The sequence below is a fragment of the Patella vulgata genome, chromosome 7, assembly GCF_932274485.2.
Source record: "Patella vulgata chromosome 7, xgPatVulg1.2, whole genome shotgun sequence".
Classification (NCBI taxonomy): Eukaryota; Metazoa; Mollusca; class Gastropoda; family Patellidae; genus Patella; species Patella vulgata.
In genome coordinates this window covers 59,700,926-59,720,783 of record NC_065885.2, presented here as the reverse complement: position 1 = coordinate 59,720,783, position 19,858 = coordinate 59,700,926, and the positions used below count along the sequence as shown (strand labels likewise).

General features: G+C 39.1%; 1 protein-coding gene across 1 annotated transcript in view; it reads right to left on the bottom strand.

Moving 5' to 3' along the window:
* Positions 1-19,016, bottom strand: part of LOC126827556 (autocrine proliferation repressor protein A) — a 56,002-nt gene extending 36,986 nt beyond the window's left edge. Inside the window, exons 1-11 of the mRNA XM_050557027.2 lie at positions 18,827-19,016; positions 8,877-8,991; positions 7,740-7,854; positions 7,040-7,156; positions 6,308-6,403; positions 5,600-5,689; positions 3,633-3,762; positions 3,249-3,366; positions 2,516-2,603; positions 1,656-1,694; positions 39-127 (exon numbers count right to left, since the gene is read on the bottom strand). Of these exons, the coding sequence (XP_050412984.2) occupies positions 39-127; positions 1,656-1,694; positions 2,516-2,603; positions 3,249-3,366; positions 3,633-3,762; positions 5,600-5,689; positions 6,308-6,403; positions 7,040-7,156; positions 7,740-7,854; positions 8,877-8,991; positions 18,827-19,016 (1,187 nt within the window). The remainder of the gene's footprint in view (positions 1-38; positions 128-1,655; positions 1,695-2,515; positions 2,604-3,248; positions 3,367-3,632; positions 3,763-5,599; positions 5,690-6,307; positions 6,404-7,039; positions 7,157-7,739; positions 7,855-8,876; positions 8,992-18,826) is intronic.
* Positions 19,017-19,858: the final 842 nt, after the last annotated feature.

Below are 19,858 nucleotides of genomic sequence, written 5' to 3'. Positions count from 1 at the left end.
TCAATAAGACAATCTATAAATATCTATAAGTAAATTACCTGAGACCATCTAATGTTCGGGCGTAATATGTTTGTATAGTTTTAGGTTTCTGATCTGTTTTAAGAATTATCTTTCCACCAGTATCTGTCTGATAAATGGTAAATAAATGGTAAAAAAAATAATTCGTTTTTTAAATTGCTTTAATGGCATTAGTTCAGCTCTGAACATAGGTCTCATTACACTCGCCCTGTACGTTCAGGAACTCTCCTATTGAATCCATGTCGAAAACCTAATGGCTTCCCAGTCAATTTTACTGGGCAAAGTTTTACTGGGAAGCCATTAGATTTTCGACAAGGATTCAATAGGAGGGTTCCTGAACGTACAGGGCGAGTGTAATGAGACCTATGTTCAGAGCTGAACTATAATGGCATGTGATCATTGATTGGCTTTTATCAATAGAGCACAATAAAAAAACACAACCCAATTTATATGGACAACAAGCGCTGGTTTATACACATATAGCACGACGTTTCGACAAATGCTCTCTTATCGTTATCAAAGCACAAATTTATATAAATTGTTATATAAATTTTTTATGCTTTAATAGCATTTAATACTTTAATAGCATTTAATACTTGAACCTAGAAACAGGACACAATTCTATAGTTTCTTTCTTGATAAAGACTAGCAATTTCTAGTCGAACAATCACACATTAAATTAAACATGCATTATGCAAGAGCTAAAACAGCCTATTTCAGGCCTTTCTTTAGGCCTGAAATGTTATCTAAATTATTAATTCGACATTAATTAACTTATCCAGACCATATTCAACTCTCGATGTTATCGCTAGCCTGCGATGTTTACTGGATTAGGATCCGATTAGCTGCTCAACTTTCATTCATGATTTAGTCATGAAATGGATAATCGAGACTATGTTTTTTTATCTAATCTAACATAATGAATCTTTAAGAAACAGTAATTGTATTCCATAGAATATCCAGTGAAACGTTTATACACGATGGCAATAACAGCAAATCTTACACAGACTCCGCTACTCATCAATTTCGGGACATTACGGTATATCAGGCATATTTTCTGGTATTTAAAGATGGGTTCCAAGAAAAGTATTTATCGGGTGGTTATTTCCAATAAAAGTATGGTAATTTTGGTATATATGGAAAGTAAACATGACGTAAACATGACGTGGTTATCGAATTTTTATAGCAGGGCATTCCTTCGCAATTACAATGTTTAAGAAGGATTTGAAGCAAAATTATGACAAATTAATTAGTTTGAATATGATTTTAGTCCATATATACCATTAAATCACAAAGTTTGTACGCGGGAACCCATCTTTAATGGAGCCTTATATTATGATTCTTGATACAAGAATATTGTTCTTAATGAGGGTTCTCCGTGGGATTTATCTCCCCTTGATAATAGGTGGCGCACGACACATTGCAGGCCCGTCCTGCGGCGCATGGTGGAGTTGAAGTACGGAGAATGGAATCTTTTGTCCTTGAAAAAAAGAGCTGAAGCTAAGAGGTGCACGTAATTCATAATGGGCGAGGTTTATTAAAACAATCTCTAACATCAATTACCCAACGTATTCAAACGAATCACAAAAAAGGTGTATTTTTAAATATTTTAATTTTACATAATTAGCAATACTTACAAATTGTCTTTCCCATGTGAACTTGGGCATAGGCTTTTGCTGAATAAAATACAGATCATAAGAAATCATTATTTGTATTGGTATGCCACTGTCATCTCGTGACAGTGGTTACAGACGGTCGTTCAGTTTTTGAGTTCCACTTTCTTGAACTTCAATATTCTGATTTTGCTATGCGGACTTCACGTTGTGTTTTGAAGATACCGTTCGTCTTCTGTCATAAATATAACTATAGAGATCCGTATTGTTCTAAACTAGGTTTATGTAACATCTAGCAAAGCAATACATAACCATTATACAGTACAACGTCAACAATATGTATGGGCATTTCAAGCGCTAACCGGATACACGGTGTAGAACGGAGGACCCGCCAGAGTCTATTCTTGCAAGAAACCTACATGCCGACTATAAGAACTCTGAATGATGTCCTAAAAAATCTAAGCCCAACCCTGTCCTTTAAACAAGAGAACGCCCGAAGAATTGGTTGCTGTTATACTACATATAAGGTGTACTTAGAGTATACGGTATATTATCAATTCAAGTGTCGTGGTCTTTGCCCACGTGGCTTATCTTCGGGGTCCCTGCCACTGCTACAGAAACCCAAGCACAAGTCAAATATTGAAATACATATAAGTCCCGAAATGTCGTTAAACGGTAAAGCGTTTGGTTTATGATAGAGATTTCACTATAGTATATAAAAATGGATATGATAATGTTACAATTACATGTACAACAGGTACCGGGATAAGGGGGGGGGGGGGTAATGTGATACTATGCTTACCATGATGGTGCTGAGGTTAAACGCCCCGACACCAAAAATGGATATCCTAGGGGTGGGGGTGGTAATGTGATACTATGCTTACCATGATGGCGCTGAGGTAAAACGCCCTGACACCAAAAAATAGTTGAATACGGTGAGTTGTCAAACTATGTTCAGCATTGGGTAGAACTCTGGAACAAATGAAACCGATAATAGTTTGTAATACGGTTATCCACAAAAACCTCATATTAATATTGTTCCCTATTATACCTGCTGAGAGTCTGGTAAAGTTATACATAACACTGACCCCTGCCTTAGATATGATTCACTCAACAGTGTAAATCAATATGATAAGATCGACCCCTATATTAGACATGCTTCATATACTAAGGCACCAAGATAATAATAAGAATGACCCTTACCTGGAAATGTATCCAAGTAATAATAAGATTGATCCCTACTTGGTAATGTACCCCAGAGATTATAAGATTGACCCCTATCTGGTAATGCAACCCATAATAAACAGATTGCCAACCCCCTGGCCCATTTTCTTAGATATGATTCCCCTGGCAATATACCCCAGTAATAATAAGATTGACCCCTTACATTAGATATGCTTCAGCTGGTAATGAACCCCAGTAATAATAAGATTGACCCCTTACCTTAGATATGCTTCAGCTGGTAATGAACCCCAGTAATAATAAGATTGGCCCCCTACCTTAGGTATGATTCACCTGGTAATGTACCCCAGTTATAATAAGATTGGCCCCCTACCTTAGATATGATTCACCTGGCAAATGACCCTAGGGATAATAAGATTGACCCCTGACCCTTACCTTAGATATGATTCACCTGGTAATGTACCCCAGTAATAATAAGAATCATCCGGTATAAAAAATTCGTCACCACCAGTTGTAATGATATATTTAGGCATGGTCAGACGATCTCTGTAGGCTAGAAATATATAACAAATTAATGTCGTAAAAAATATTGGAATTGCGTATTGTGGATAAAAATGCGAAACTGAATGAATGCAGCATAGGATAGTAGGAAGCTAAACCTAATTTCATTTCATTTGCATTTCGCTGTGCAAAGTACTTGCACACATTCTGTGCAATTTTACATTTGGCTGGCACCGGGATCACCTGGTGTCACCTGGTGTCCTTTTTAATCAAATTGATAATAAAATTAGCAAACTTTACATATACTATATAACTTACAGTAAGGGTCTATGATATCCGCCATGGCCTGTGTCTGTGGATTATCCAATTCGGCCGTGAAATTCAAGGAATAATAATCACTAAAGGCAAATGTCCATCCGCCCAATGATCGATAGTGATGATGTAGATTCTATAAAATATAAATACTGAATTAAATACCCTATTAAATACCGAAATAAATACCTTATTAAATACCCAATTAAATGCCCAAATAGATACTCAGCTAAATAACACAAATAAGTATTCATTACATACTCAGTTAAATAATCAATTAAATACCCAAATAAATACTCAAACAAATACTCAAATAAATACTCAAATACTCCTAGATACTCAAATACTTATCAAAAATCAACTAAGTACTGAAATAAATACTAAAATTCTCCTATATACTCAAATAAATACACATAAACTCAAATAAATCAGCACATCAATACTCATAAATACTCAAATAAATACGCAATTACTTAACTAAACACTCTTAAGTACTCAAATAAATACTCAAAATAAATACTGAAATAAATATACATAAATACTTAACTAAACACTCTTAAATACTCAAATAACTACTCAAATATTGTCAGCTAAATACTCAAATATATACTCAAATAAATACCCAAATTAAAAATCATAAATACTTAAATGAATACTCAGATAAGTACCAACATGAATACCCAAATAAATACCCAATTAATACCCAATTATGTACTAAACTAAATACCCACTTAATTAAATACCCAATCTAATACTCAATTAAATACCCCAAATAAATTATACACGGCAAAAACACAATAACAATTGGTGTGCTATAGGGTGAGATCATTAAAGTATCTAAGTCTCGAAGTCTAACTCAATATCACCCAAAATCTTCAACATTGAAAACACGAATTATTAGTCAATTTAAATCAACATTGATGCTGTGATCTTACCGAAAAAGATGGGCTTCTGATATCCAATATTTAAGACAAAATAAACATTTTACCATTGGTACACGAATCGTGTATCATAATGCATTTTAGCCCCAGTTGTAATAAGAGACTCGAGGAACGAGGCTAGACACATTGACCAAATCAAACGGCGTCGCCATATTCTTATCTGGAGACCATGTGCAATAAATACTATGTACACTGGAATAACCAGACGCTAGAAATTTGCATTCGATTGAGACTGCTGGCTTATTTCGCCGAACATAACTGATTTGAAATTAGAGTAAAAACGGAAACCATTGAATGTAAATCAGTTTATATACATTCATATTACATTATTATATGCGTTGCGACTCAATTGTGTCAATTTTTAGATCCCGAATGTTAGCGATTTAGCTCCTTTAAGTCAGAATCCCAGCAATGGATGAGAAGAATGTGCCCGGAGTATTATGGGGCTGGCTGACTATTTGACAATTCAAATGTGAGTGTGCTAATACATGTTCTCGGTATTCTGTACGACACGAGTATGCTTACACGTTTCTAAACACCAATAAAGTCTGAATTTAAAGAATATAACCTAAAATACCGCGTCTCCTGACCTTTAAGTCACTTTAAGATGCATTATGTACGAGTTGAGCTACCTTTCCTCTAGTTTCAAATGTTATAATAGTTATATAAAGTATTATTTAGACATTTATTCACAATCACGTCCTACGACGTATAATCAACTCTCTAGACATCGGATGGCAGAGATTTAAACGGATAAGAACGCCTGCGAGACAATTAATGATAAAATGGATAATCGTGACTTAATTTCGTTTCTCCAGTACTGTTGCTGCGACAATTAACAGTCTACGCTACATTTTCCAACATTCATAACGTCACTTAGAATAAAGTAATGTAATCTGAATGAAATTTTCAATATATTTATTTTACATTATCTATTTTTGAACTTTTATAGCAAGAACGGCCAGCTCTTTATCTACATATCCTACATAATGCACCGTTAATTAAAGGTGAGATATATTTATTTCTGTTTACCTTTCTGAGATTAAGAAGATCCATAACCATGGGTGCAATAGCTATAACTCTTTTATCAACAGCAGCTGTAGTCCATGTTGTCCAGCCTCTCTAAAAATACACGCCATTAGTAAATTATTCATATCTTTCGTGATGCTCAGCTAGTGTGTGAGCCACAGTGGTTCAATTAGTAAGGCACTGGCTCGCTAACCAGAGAGGCCAGGGCCTTTCCAGCGTGGATTCCCTTTGTCAGCGATGGAGGGCAGTGAGGATGGCAAGAAACGGTGTCTAGTAGTTCGGAAGGGGCGACAAACGATATCCAATGTACAGTGTTCACGTAAAAGAACCCTTAACAGTTGGAATTCAGACAACCGGTCACAATTTCCCTCATTGCAAACTGCGTGGCGTATGCCCGTTTTTCATCAGCCGGATAGATTTTTTTAAATAACTTAATATTAATTTATTTGATATATCCTTGCCTCCTATGGCCGGTGTTGGTCTCGTATCTACACAAGCTGTCCCTAGTGGCATGGATCAATGAGTATGACGCTTGCTCACTAGCCACTAGGTCCAGGATTCCGGAAATGGCCTACCTGGTTTTCCCCTGACAACTATCTGGCCAAGAAAAACGTCTAGCCGTTTTGATGGAATGAAAACCGAGTTCCACAAGTGTACTCGTGTATGTAAATGAACCATGACAGCTAAAAGTTTTAACACGGCGAGACTTACCTTAGACTCACCACATACTAGAAACTTGTTGATGTTGGATTGTGGATAAATAGTTTTGGTAAAGGCTGCTATGGTGTCCATTCCTCGTACGGCTGCCTGGAATAGATAAGTTAGACAATTAGAAATGGAATTAAATGGGTATATCTACAACCCTGTTCAATAAACACACACAAATACGAGTCAAACTTGATGGGCAGTTTAGGGCGGGATCCCTGAAAAAATCCACGAAAGCGTGGATCCAAGCCTTTTTGTAGGGGAGGGGTACAGTTCACAACTGGCATATTTGGATTTATTTGAAAATAGATACAACTTTAGATCTTCAAAAAAAAATCAACAGAAAAGGTCTATGTGCGCAGCTCCATATACTATAGTTTAAAGGGCAAGTGACTATTTGGACCAGGGACTTGGCGCCAAGCGCTCCTCATCTTGTTGTTCTTGTTCTTTTTGGGGCGACGCTCTTCGAAAAAAAACCTTAGGCTCCGCCAAGGCTTGATCCTTGGTCGATAACGCATTGATTGGCGGAACTCCTATTTTTTTTATATGATTCTAAGATGGCTGCTATGATGTCGTACTGGGTGGGTGCCTGGTCCATAGTACGCTTGTGCTAGTGACCCAGTGCCAAAACTCTGGTTCACACCCCCAACAACTTGGTATCATATATCTTTTTACTTGTAAGTGTCCAATGAAATGGCTATAAGCCTTTAACTGATCCATTTCTTGGGTTTAAAGTACCTTGGTCATGGGCAATCTTAGTAACCATTCTGGTCTGTTTGATTGTTCTAATACAAATGTTCTCCACGTCCATGCAATAATAGAATCTTCACTTCGACTCTTCTGACTTGGATCATTCTTGAAAAAGCAAACCATAAGTAAAAAATTATCGCATAACGTTTTATTGTAAATATGGTGAATGACCGGCAAGCATATCACGTCGAACAAAAACAGTAGGCTAACCTTTACGACGCTAATGCACCCTATACCCAAGGATCTAATCTTATCCCACTCGTTCGGAAGGTTTGAGAAAACCCAGAGCATTCCCAGTAAATATTGGCGTGCGCGTAAAAGACACTTGACAACTGGAAATTGGGGAAGGAAGCTCAAGAGTAGGCGGAAACCTCTACCTCGCATCAGCATATCCCGGTTGATGCTAAAGTGCCTTTAAATACAACTTCATGTCCTGCCTCGCATTGCATACATAACCGTAGAAACAAACATAACCATACGGTTCAGTTTCAATTCATTGGCTGGACAGGCGACCCTACTCTTTATCACGTATAATCGGGAAATCGAAACCACGCCACTTATCTCAATGACAGACCTTATGGTGCAACGCGCACGCATTAGACCGTTTCCCCACCCCACCCCCGTTTCGACGAGACATTAAACCTCGAATCATTTCATTGGTTTTAACAAGTATTTCAAGAAACCTTACCTTGAAGATGATTGGTTGATTGGGTATTTGGTGTAGATTAGCGCAGACTGTGCCCGTACTGGCAGCCATTAGGGCAATAAATGTAGAAAATTCATCCGCTACGTCAGGGGTAAAACTAGAAAATATTTAAGTTATCATTTTATTAAATGTAAATTAGGAGGCATGGCCATTCGATATATAAGACATAAGATTAAACCCGGTGTTGCGATTGGGAAAAGGGAAAATCCATTGCAGGCGAAATAGCATTGAGAAAATGGGCTAATTAGATACAATATATCTTGGGAACAGTTGTACAGCAAGAACATTTTTTTAAAAGACTCAACCATTCCAGTCGCAGAGCAAATCATTTACAGAGCATGATTTACACGATCTAGGATTAGGTCACTGTCAGATTACTGAAAGGGTATCTCATCTCCTTGTTCTTGTCTGCGATATCACTATAGTGGAAGCAACAATCTGTTTCATAGAGTATTACGAAAATCTTCTAATAGCTCTGTAAAAGATGACTGCCTTAAAAAAAAATGACGTCATATCACGCGGCGTCAATCATTGGCTCAATGACGCGTGCATTGTTTACAGATTCGAACAGAATAGCGCCTTTTACTCATTACTCATTTTAATACCTATTTACACTAAATAGGAAATAATTTTTACCTACAAATACTTCAAACGTCTTTATTTATTTTTCTAATACATAAAAAAAATGTTTTAGAATTTAATTTGTCGGAGAAAAATAAGTTAATATTTGTGACTCATTAAGTCACATCGATGTCATCCTTATCAGTGATTGTCGCGGCCTAGCGAATATTCACTGCGGATCAGTGTGTGGAAGCAGATGTTAAACTACAACTAGCTACAGACACGAAGCTAATTGACGGGCATGTTAATTTCTAAATCGACGATTTAAGTCGAAAGCACTAAGTATACTATTAGAATTTTCAGAAGAATTTATTCTGCTTCCATTTAATAAAATCGATAAATGTTTATTTAATCTTTGTGTGTTTGAAAGATGTAAAACGGATTAGAACCTATTACAAAATAGTGTATTGATTTTCTTAATATGGCGGCCATTCAGGACAGAGTTCTATTCCCGAAGTAGATGGTTCACTGTGTGCAGAATGTTGTTGTTATACTTACGATGGTCCATTACTACCATATGACATGTACATAAGACCATGTTCCGGATGAATTAATTTATCTGGTACAGCCACTACCATATAATGAAACCATATTGGACGATTGGATTCCTTTTCTGTAGATAAATAGAGTATGATTATTAGGACTGTCTGAAGTAAAAAGTCACAATAGTTACTGCAGCGCCGGAATACTTCTCCGCAACTTAAAGATACTTTATGGGAGATTAGATAAAAGAGCTGGCAGTTCTCACTATAATATACTATTCAAAAAAAGTAGGGGATATTTGATTTTGGGGGCATAATACTAAAATATGCAAATGACTACGAAAAAAGTCACTATAGAACCTAACAGAAGAAACATTTCCAGTTACATGTGACGCCCAAACGCACCAATAGCTACCGCATGGAATGCAGGTGATGCTTGGGATCATCATGGGGGTCCAACCCAAGATTTGCACGACTCTGACTTTGAATGTTACAGTCATTGTGGCATTGAATTCCAGGGTGGAAACATCAGTTTAATTGTTTTAGTGACCAGAAAACAAATTTTGATATGCGTCGGCTTACCCAAAATGAAAGGTTACGTGCCCTTGGCATGCTACAGATCGGCACAACACAGGCGGTTGTGGCGCCGACGATGAATGTTTCTCAGTCTGTCATAAGCAGGCTGTGGTCCAGATACCGTGATACACAATCTGTACAGGACAGACCACGCTCAGGTCGACCAAGGGCGACAACTCAAGCCCAGGATCGATTTATCCGTACCTTGGCCTTGAGAAATCGTGTCATCACAGCAAATCAGATCAGCGCTCGTCTTCAAACAGACACTGGTGTGAGAGTGAGTGGCCAGACGATTCGGAATCGACTGCATATTGGTCACCTTCGCGCCCGACGTCCTCGCGTGATCCCTTGTTTGAGAGATCATCACATTCAGGCAAGACGTCGTTGGTGTAGGGATCGTCAACACTGGGATAATCGACGCTGGAGCAATGTGATGTTTTCAGATGAGTCAAGGTTCACTGTTGATTTTTTGGACAGACGTAGGAGGGTGTGGCGTCGTCGAAACGAGCGCTTCCAAAACGTTAACGTCATCAGACATGATCGATTTGGGGGTGGTTCTGTTATGGTGTGGGGAGGCATCACTGTTGCTGGAAGAACGGCTTTACATGTTGTTGCAGGGCGTGTTACAGGCCAGTACTACCGGGACAACATCTTGGCAGTCCATGTTGTGCCGTTCGCACGACGTCATGGCCGCCGTTTCATCTTCCAGGATGACAACGCAAGATGTCACAGGGCCAGGATCGTTACAGGTTACCTCCAACAACAGAACATCACCACATTACCTTGGCCAGCACTGAGTCCCGACCTCTCCCCCATCGAGCATGTCTGGGACATGCTTGGACAGAGGTTACGTCAACGTCAACAACGTCCTGCCAATGTCCAAGAACTTGCTGCTGCGTTGCAACAGGAATGGGACAGTCTGGACCAAAATGACCTTAGACGTCTCATTAGGAGTATGCCACGTCGGATCAATGCTTGTTTGGCAAACAGAGGAGGATTTACCCGTTACTGACTTGGTTGTGATGCTGTGGTAATTTTGCTGTTTGACCCCGGGTATCATTTTACCCTTATAATGGTCAGTCTGTGCCTTACTTAGTCTAACGATCATTTGGAATAAATCGATGAATGTGAACTTCATTTCATTTTGTCATTTGTTTCTTCGTCAGTTTCATTAGGTGACTTTAATAACACTTAAAAATCAAATATCCCCTACTTTTTTTGAATAGTATAGTTAAAAACTAGATAATGTAAAGTAGGCCGTAGTGCCGCTGTCCGGGCAAAATTTCCCTCATAGCACACTGTATGGCGCATGTCCGTCTTCATTAGCCTAGTCGGAGCAGAACAGTAGGACGTTAAACCCCATTTCATTTCATTTCATTTCATTTGATATCCGCTTTAGCTCAGTGTCTTGTGTATGAGACTCGCACTCGAGTGAAACATCATGGGTGATAGATCTATTGGGATACCCCTATTCATCTTGTTTCATAACTGTGCCCGCAGCCGATCAATTTATGTATTTTAGTTTAACGGTTAGAGGGAGGCAACTCTCTTTATTAAAAAGGATGATGTAAGCAAGCGGGAAGCGTGCAAAAGAAAGATGGCGAAGTAAACAGCGGTCTCAAACTATTTGAAACCGTTGTCAACGGTATTAACGTTAAAGTTTTCCTATAGATGCTCAATGCTTATGTCACACGGTTAACGGATATTGAGTGTCGATGGCGAACTGTATAAGCTGCTAGTTTAAGGTCTCAATTCGTCGTGTCTATGTGAAAGGCTAACGGTAAACAAGACATCGGCTATTGAGTATTGGTAACGGCATGGCTGCAGTTTCAAGTTAAAGGGACGGTGACGCGTTTCAATACCGCTATGTACAAGGTTTAAGGTTTACTTATAAATCCTATGGTGGACAGAATAAAGAAATTTTATGGTTTAAATGTATTTACTTTATCGAGTTTACGGCCACCATATTAGTTTCAAATAGTAAAAATTATTGACTTCTCGCCATACATACGTATTGTCAAATGGTTGAAATAGAATAGCCGCTCATATAGACTGAATGAACGTTGTAAAACTGTTTCGTTTAATGGTTATTAAGTGACTTTCCATAGATTAAAGTGCATGACACGTCCTATAGTGTTTTGATAGTTTGTCTACAGTCAATTGTCGACAGTTTATCAACTTGGATTCACGTAAAGACTTGATAATAGAACTTCGTAATAACAATAATGAAGATACGGTAGCAGAACGGGATAGCGATGATGATAGTACTTTACACACCAGTTCAAATAAATCAAGGCACACGAAGAAAAGTCACAAAAGTTCAAATTCGTCTAGTTCGTCAAGATATTCAAGTTCTATGATCCGAGCAAGGGAAAAGGCCAAAGTTGCAGAACTGCTGACTGAACAGGCGATGTTGTCTAAAACTCAACAAATTCAGAAATTAGAACTTGAAGTGAAAATCGCTAAAGCTCAAGCCAGAGAGAAGGCTTTCCGTGAAATCGTTGATGAAGATAATGTAAACAGATTGTCAAACGAATATATTGTTCTTTCAGAAGTCAACGGATCCTCAAGTAACAGTGATCATTCTAGTACGGTAAAACCAAGTGATCTTCCACATACAGCCATACCGCCATTGATACATGTAAATGATAAACAAACAAGTGCAAGTAATTTAAATCAACCCATCTCGAGTACACCGCTTATTTATCGTCAACTTCGAGAGCAAACCCTGCCTAACTGCACAAAGAATACCACACCGCAAGGTCAACGTCTTAACCCCACAGCCAATGAATTTCAACCGACAAACACTGAATGTTTGGATTCAACACAGTTACAGACAAGGTCAAACGAAAATCAGAATGCTACAAGCTCTAATATTCAACACGATGTGGTTTTGATGCATAGACAATTAATGGCTGCAATGACATTACCTCAACCGGAAGTAAATAAGTTTAAAGGCGACCCGATAGAATACACGCCATTCATTAAAGCCTTCAACGCAAGGATTCGGTCTAAAGTCTCCAACAGTGCCGATTGTCTCTATTATCTTGAACAGCACTTAGAAGGAGAGCCTAGACATTTAATCGACGGATGTTTACATCTAGATCCCGAAGAAGGATTTGAAGAAGCGTTACAACTTTTGGATCAAGAATATGGCGACCCATACAAGCTTTCAATATCGTACACAGACAAAGTTCTTAATTGGTCCTTAGTTAAAGAAGATTCGTCAGCATTAAAGAAATTTTCTCTGTTTCTCATCAAGTGTAGAAACGCCATGAGTAGTTTATCTTATATGTTAGTCTTGAATCACCCACCAAATATGCAGTGCATTGTACAGAAACTCCCATACAGTCTTCAAGCAAGATGGAGAGAACGTGTTGTCCGAATGCGAAAGGTTGAAATGAAAACTGCATTATTCACTGACCTGGTAGACTTTATAAAGGATGCTGCAGAAGCTGCAAACGATCCCATATACGGTAAAGACGCTTTGGTGAAATCGAGTTCAACGAACAGTCAAGCTACTAAACCACATTATCAGCATAAAGATTTACACGGACATGGTAGGAAACCGTTTATACCCAAACAGAAAAGCTTTGCTACAAATACGAGTTCAGTATCGTCGAATTCCGGGTGCTCAAACGGGACCGGGTACAAAAATCAGTTATCAGAAGTTGGACTAAGCTGTAAACTTTGTAAGGGCGCTCATGGTTTAGATAATTGCCCAACCTTTGCGAAGAAAACAATGGAAGATAAGAAGACTTTCTTGGTAAACAATAGACTCTGCTTTAGTTGCTTCGGAACAAATCACATGGCTAAGGGATGTTTACAAAGGGCCACATGCAGTAAATGTCAAAAGAAACATCCAACAACTTTACATATTGATGGATTCAGTCTTCAAATGGTTGATAATCATCTTGAATCGTCTAAGGCTAGTGAAAATACAGCTAACTTGATATCAGATGTTATTCCTAAAACAGTGTGCAATGTAACCAGATCAGTAAACTCTATTATTTTACAACCCATCCTTCCAGTACGTTTACAGTGGAAAGATAAAATGGTTATTACGCTTGCCTTTTATGATAATGGCAGCAGCGGTTGTTTTCTACTAAAAGACACCCAGACGAAATTAAATGCCAAAGGAGTCTCAACGAAAGTACAACTGGGCACCATGCATGGTCAAGACATGTTAGACTCAGAAATGATAAATAACCTGTTGGTGCTTGACATCGATGGCAATAATGGAATAGAATTACCTAAAACGTACACAGTAGGTGAAATACCCGTCACACTCTCACAGGTTCCTACACCAGAAATCGTTAGTAAATGGGAACACCTTCAAGATATAGCAAAGAAAATCCCTCAACTTATTCAAGGATGCGACATTGGGCTTCTCATCGGTAGTAATTGTCCCGTAGCTCTAGGGCCGTTAGAAGTAAAACCTAGTGAAGGAAATGGACCATTTGCTATGCGCTTGCCTCATGGTTGGACCGTGTGTGGGCCAGTTGCCGTAGAAGAATCTTTGTCAACAAACGAAGTCTCAGTAAATCGCATAACTGTTAGAGAAGTAGAAAGGTTCAAGGAAATATTCTCACCGCAAACAGTTCTTGAAATGTTCGAAAGAGACTTTAACGAGGATCCGATCAATCAAAACTCAGAAGAATATGGTTTGTCTCAAGACGACAGGAAGTTTATAGAAATTGTCAATGATGGTATAACTAACGTAAACGGCCACTATCAGATCCCACTTCCTTTTCGTAAAGAGCATATTCTCTTCCCAGATAACCGACTTCAAGCTGTTAAACGCTGTGAATGGCAGAAGAAAAAGATGTCAAGCGATTCTCAGTATTATGAACATTATAAACGTTTTATTCAAGACAATATCGATAAGGGTTTTATCGAGAAAGTTCCTAAAATGCCTCACCGGAACCAGGACATTCGTGGTATCTTCCTCATCATGGGGTCTACCACCCTCGTAAATTAGACAAGATACGAGTCGTGTTCGATTGTAGCGCGCAGTACCAAGGTATCTCTTTGAATAATCAGCTACTACAGGGCCCAAACCTGACAAACTCATTGATTGGTGTATTAACTCGATTTCGGGACGAACGTATCGCATTCATGGGAGACATCGAATCAATGTTCCATCAGGTAATGGTCCCACCTCGCCATCGAGACTTTCTACGACTTCTATGGTGGAAGGACGGCGACATTGATAACGACTTAGAGGAGTTCCGTATGTGTGTACATCTGTTTGGAGCTGCCTCATCCCCCAGCTGCTCAAACTTCGCATTAAAGAAGACTGCGGATGAATCAGAAGAAGAGTTTGGTAAAACTGTCGCAAATGTTATTCGTAATAACTTTTATGTAGACGATTGCCTCAAAAGTGTCAAGACTCCAGAAATCGCTAAAGACTTAATACGAAGGTTACAAGGTGCATGCCTTAAAGGCGGATTTAGGTTGACCAAGTTCATCTGTTCTGATAAAGAGGTTCTTGAATCTATTCCAGAGGACGAAAGGGCTAAGGAAGTTCGGGAGTTGGATTTGAATTTAGACCTACCAGTAGAACGAGCACTTGGCGTAAAATGGGTTGTTTCATCGGACACTTTTGGTTTCACAATCACCTTAAAGGACAGACCTTTAACTCGCAGAGGTATCTTATCCATGGTAACGTCAATCTATGACCCACTCGGATTTGTTTCCCCGGTAACGTTAACAGCCAAACGAATATTACAGGATTTATGCCGCCTTGATCTTGATTGGGATGACGCTATACCAGTGGAGTATCAACGACAATGGTTAAACTGGAAAGATAATCTTCTGGCTTTAGAGAAGATAGAGATTCAACGATGTGTTAAACAGGTTGAATTTGTACCTATACTATCAAAGCAAGTTCATGTATTTTCGGATGCAAGTTCTACAGCGTATGGAGCGGTTGCTTATCTTCGACTCAAGGATAATAACGATCGAATACACTGTTCATTTTTACTAGGTAAAAGTAGACTCGCACCCATAAAGACAGTTACTATACCGAGACTCGAACTAACGGCCGCTACAGTATCAACACGCATTGGCCAACTGTTGTTAAATGAGTTGACTGATAAACCGGATTCTGTCCTTTATCACACAGACTCAACTACTGGCTTAAGATACATTCATAATGACCAACGACGATTCAAAATCTTTGTTGCGAACAGAGTTCAAACGATTCGTAACTGCTCAGAACCATCCCAATGGCTGTATATCGACACTAAAAGTAATCCAGCTGATGACGCCTCACGTGGTTTAACAAGCTTAACATTCCTACAGTCAAACAGATGGCTTAAAGGTCCCGAATTCTTATGGAAGCCAGAAGAGGAATGGATCAAACAACCAGTGTTACCTGGACTAATTCCCTCATCAGATCCTGAAGTAAAGGATGAAGTTTCTAATTGTGTAACGAACGTAACTTGTTCTGATAATAATCCTGTGAAGTTGTTTATTGAACACTATTCAGATTGGCACAGATTAAAACGTGCTGTTGTTATATTTTTACGGTTTAAATCAATTCTACTGCGTTTGAGTAAGGACAGAAAAGATCATAATCATTTAAATAGATCAGAAGAAGCCTTTATGACTGAACGGAGGAAATCCTCATTCAGATCCTTAAACTTACCCATAACTGTATTAGAAATGGAGAAAGCAGAAAGTAGTATTTTTAAGTACGTTCACGAACATCAATACGCTGAAGAACTTAAAGTTCTTAGATCAATAGACTTCAATCAGAATAATCGTCGCCAACAGTTTAAGTGCAAAAAGTTGTTAACGAAGAATTTGTCAAATTTATGGAAGCTCGATCCAGTTATCGATAATGGTGTTCTCCGCGTCGGTGGACGGTTAGACAGAGCCGACGTCTCGGAATCCTTAAAGCACCCTGTAATCGTTCCCAGAAAGGGTCACTTAACAGAACTCATCATTCGCCATGCTCATCAACGACTTGCTCATGCAGGAAGAGGTCATGTTCTAGCATCGCTACGAGAAAAGTATTGGATAATAGGAGCCAACGCCGCAGTACGCCAGGTGATAACTAAATGTGTTCCCTGTCGACGCAACCGAGCTAAACCAAACATACAGAAAATGGCGGATTTGCCAGCCGAAAGAGTCAACCCCTCACCACCGTTTACCTACGTGGGATTAGATTATTTCGGACCGTTCTATATTAAGGATGGACGACGTGAACTTAAACGTTACGGAGCTATTTTCACTTGTCTAGCTAGCAGAAGTATTCACATCGAAGTTTCGAACTCTTTGGAAACGGATTCATTCATACAAGCTCTTCAACGTTTCATAGCCCGAAGAGGACCCGTTAGACAGATACGAAGTGATAATGGATCCAACTTCATTGGTGCCGAAAAGGAGCTTCGTCAGGCATTAGATGAAATGGACAAGGATAAAGTTAGAAATAAATTACTGCATTTCAACGTTGATTGGATATTCAACCCCCCAACCGCAAGCCACATGGGAGGAATTTGGGAGCGCCAAATTCGCTCAATTAGAAAGGTCTTCAATTTTCTCCTCAAGGAACATGGAAGATGTCTAGATGATGAATCATTTAGAACTTTAATGTGCGAGGTCGAACAAATCTTAAACTCTAGACCTCTTACATTCTTTTCTTCTGATAAAGACGATTTAGATCCCTTAACGCCCAATCACATCTTAACTACTAAGACTCAAGTTGTTTTATCACCGCCTGGATGTTTTCAACGTGAAGATCTATATCTACGTCGCAGGTGGCGCAGAGTCCAGTATCTCGCCAATCTGTTTTGGACCCGATGGAAGAGGGAGTATATGATATGTTTACAGGAACGCAATAAATGATGTCATCCTCAACGTAATGTCCAGATTGATGATATTGTTCTTGTGTGTGATGACAGTCTCCCTAGAAACGAATGGATAATGGGAAGAATCGTTTCAACAGAAACTGATAATAAAGGACTAGTTAGAGCTGCTAAAATTAGAACGTCAACCACTCAACTACGCCGACCTATTGCTAAATTGGTTCTACTACTTGAGAAGGAAGATGGTGATTAACGTGTTAAAGTGACTTTTAAGTGATTTAATGTTTAATAGTATTTAAATGACTTTAATGGTATTACGGTTTAACGTGGACAATTTTTAATGTGTTTAAACGGCTGCAGTTATTAAGACTGAATATTAGTTTGTAAATTGATTTCCTAATTTAGGGACCGGTTATGTGCCCGCAGCCGATCAATTTATGTATTTTAGTTTAACGGTTAGAGGGAGGCAACTCTCTTTATTAAAAAGGATGATGTAAGCAAGCGGGAAGCGTGCAAAAGAAAGATGGCGAAGTAAACAGCGGTCTCAAACTATTTGAAACCGTTGTCAACGGTATTAACGTTAAAGTTTTCCTATAGATGCTCAATGCTTATGTCACACGGTTAACGGATATTGAGTGTCGATGGCGAACTGTATAAGCTGCTAGTTTAAGGTCTCAATTCGTCGTGTCTATGTGAAAGGCTAACGGTAAACAAGACATCGGCTATTGAGTATTGGTAACGGCATGGCTGCAGTTTCAAGTTAAAGGGACGGTGACGCGTTTCAATACCGCTATGTACAAGGTTTAAGGTTTACTTATAAATCCTATGGTGGACAGAATAAAGAAATTTTATGGTTTAAATGTATTTACTTTATCGAGTTTACGGCCACCATAATAACAGCCGAGAATTGATTTATCTCGTTTCTTTCTGTTGATCCGACCTACTGTGTAATACTTTGCGGATTATGTATACAATTAATTTCACAAGTATCAAGGTTTATACAGGTATACAGGAGAAACCCCACGAGCTTGTCACGTACAACCGGGGAATTGTAACCACAGCAGTTGACTCAATGACAGATCTTATGATACAACCCGCCATTCGGCAAACCTCGACAGATTCTACGCATCTAATCTCGGCTGTATGACCATTTCCGCCATATTTGAACTATTTTAAAGGTTCCGAATGAAAAATGGCTGCCCCCATGGAGATTTCTGTGGAGAGTGTATTATATCAACAAACGTCACGTTTGGCATTGGGTTTGGGGAATTACCAGGGAATTTTATCAAACCAGCAGCCTTGAGACAATATCTCTGCTCATTTCGGTATATACACTCTACAAAAGACGCAATTTGGGACTTTTTTGTAAAAGCGACACGTTTTCCTGTTTAAAGTAAACCGGCAGCCGCATCGCAAATGTATGGGCGTAGGTACATATCACTTACTGTCATACAGCCGTAATTAGATGTAGGGTAACGGAATCTGTCGAGATTTGCCGAGTGACAACCCGCATGGGCTATCCATTCGGCCATCCAACCTCCCATCGCCAATCGGTGACTTTGCACCGTTTCCTTACCTGTCAGCCATTGCTGTGACGTATAATTCAATAAATATAGCGTTGCTCCGGCCGTTTTAAATGTCCATTCTAGTTTGGTCCAGTTATAATTAGGATCGGGTTTATTAACGTAATCATCTAATGGTGTCGAGTTGACTAGCAGGACAGATGATCCGAGAATCAACAGACCTAAACCAACCCAAGTGTTCATGGTCGAGAAAAATGGAGAGATACAATTTTATTTTTACTATCAAAAACTCCTGACACAGTTTATTATCTGCCAATATGTGATAACCTTATCGGTCGACCCCGTCCGTTATCCTCAAGGTCGGCGCTACCGCTTTTTCGTTTCGTTTACCTGACCGAAATCCGGACCGGAAGGAGCTTGCATGGGGGCTCTGGGTAAAAATGTCACCTGGACCCTTGTATCAACAGTGAAAGGGAGGAGGAGGGAGGGAGGCGGGGCACATTCTAGTCATTGTCCGCCACACTCACACGAAATCAAATTGTATGGCAGTGTGGTAGATAGACAGATAGATAGATAGATGTATTGACACATAAAATTATATGCTTTATGTACAAGTGCACAGATGGCATAACACAAAGATCAGTGAACAGTCCAATTTCCAGAATAATGTTAACAAGAACTAATGTGGGGTCCCCTTTAATCCGGTCCGAACCGGAATCTCTTGGGAGAGAGAGGCGGGGAATTTCATGCAACACATATGATAGACCTTTGTGTCAATAATTCGCTGGGGGTCTTTAAAACCTGATAAAACTCACTTACTCCTTATCAAGTACAAGTCTAAGAACAAAATCCCAACACATGACTCATTAATTGACCTTATGATCTACAGCGTCTAGCCCTACGGACGGTACCAAAAAACTACTTACAGTTGAAATCCGATGACGAATTTGAAATAAGAGTAAGACGTATAGCCCCGCTGTCTTATCAAATAGCCTCATTGCCCACTGCATGGTGTATACCCGTCTTAATTATCCCGGTTGGTGCAGAAACGTAAGAGGTTAAACCCCATCTCATTACATTACATA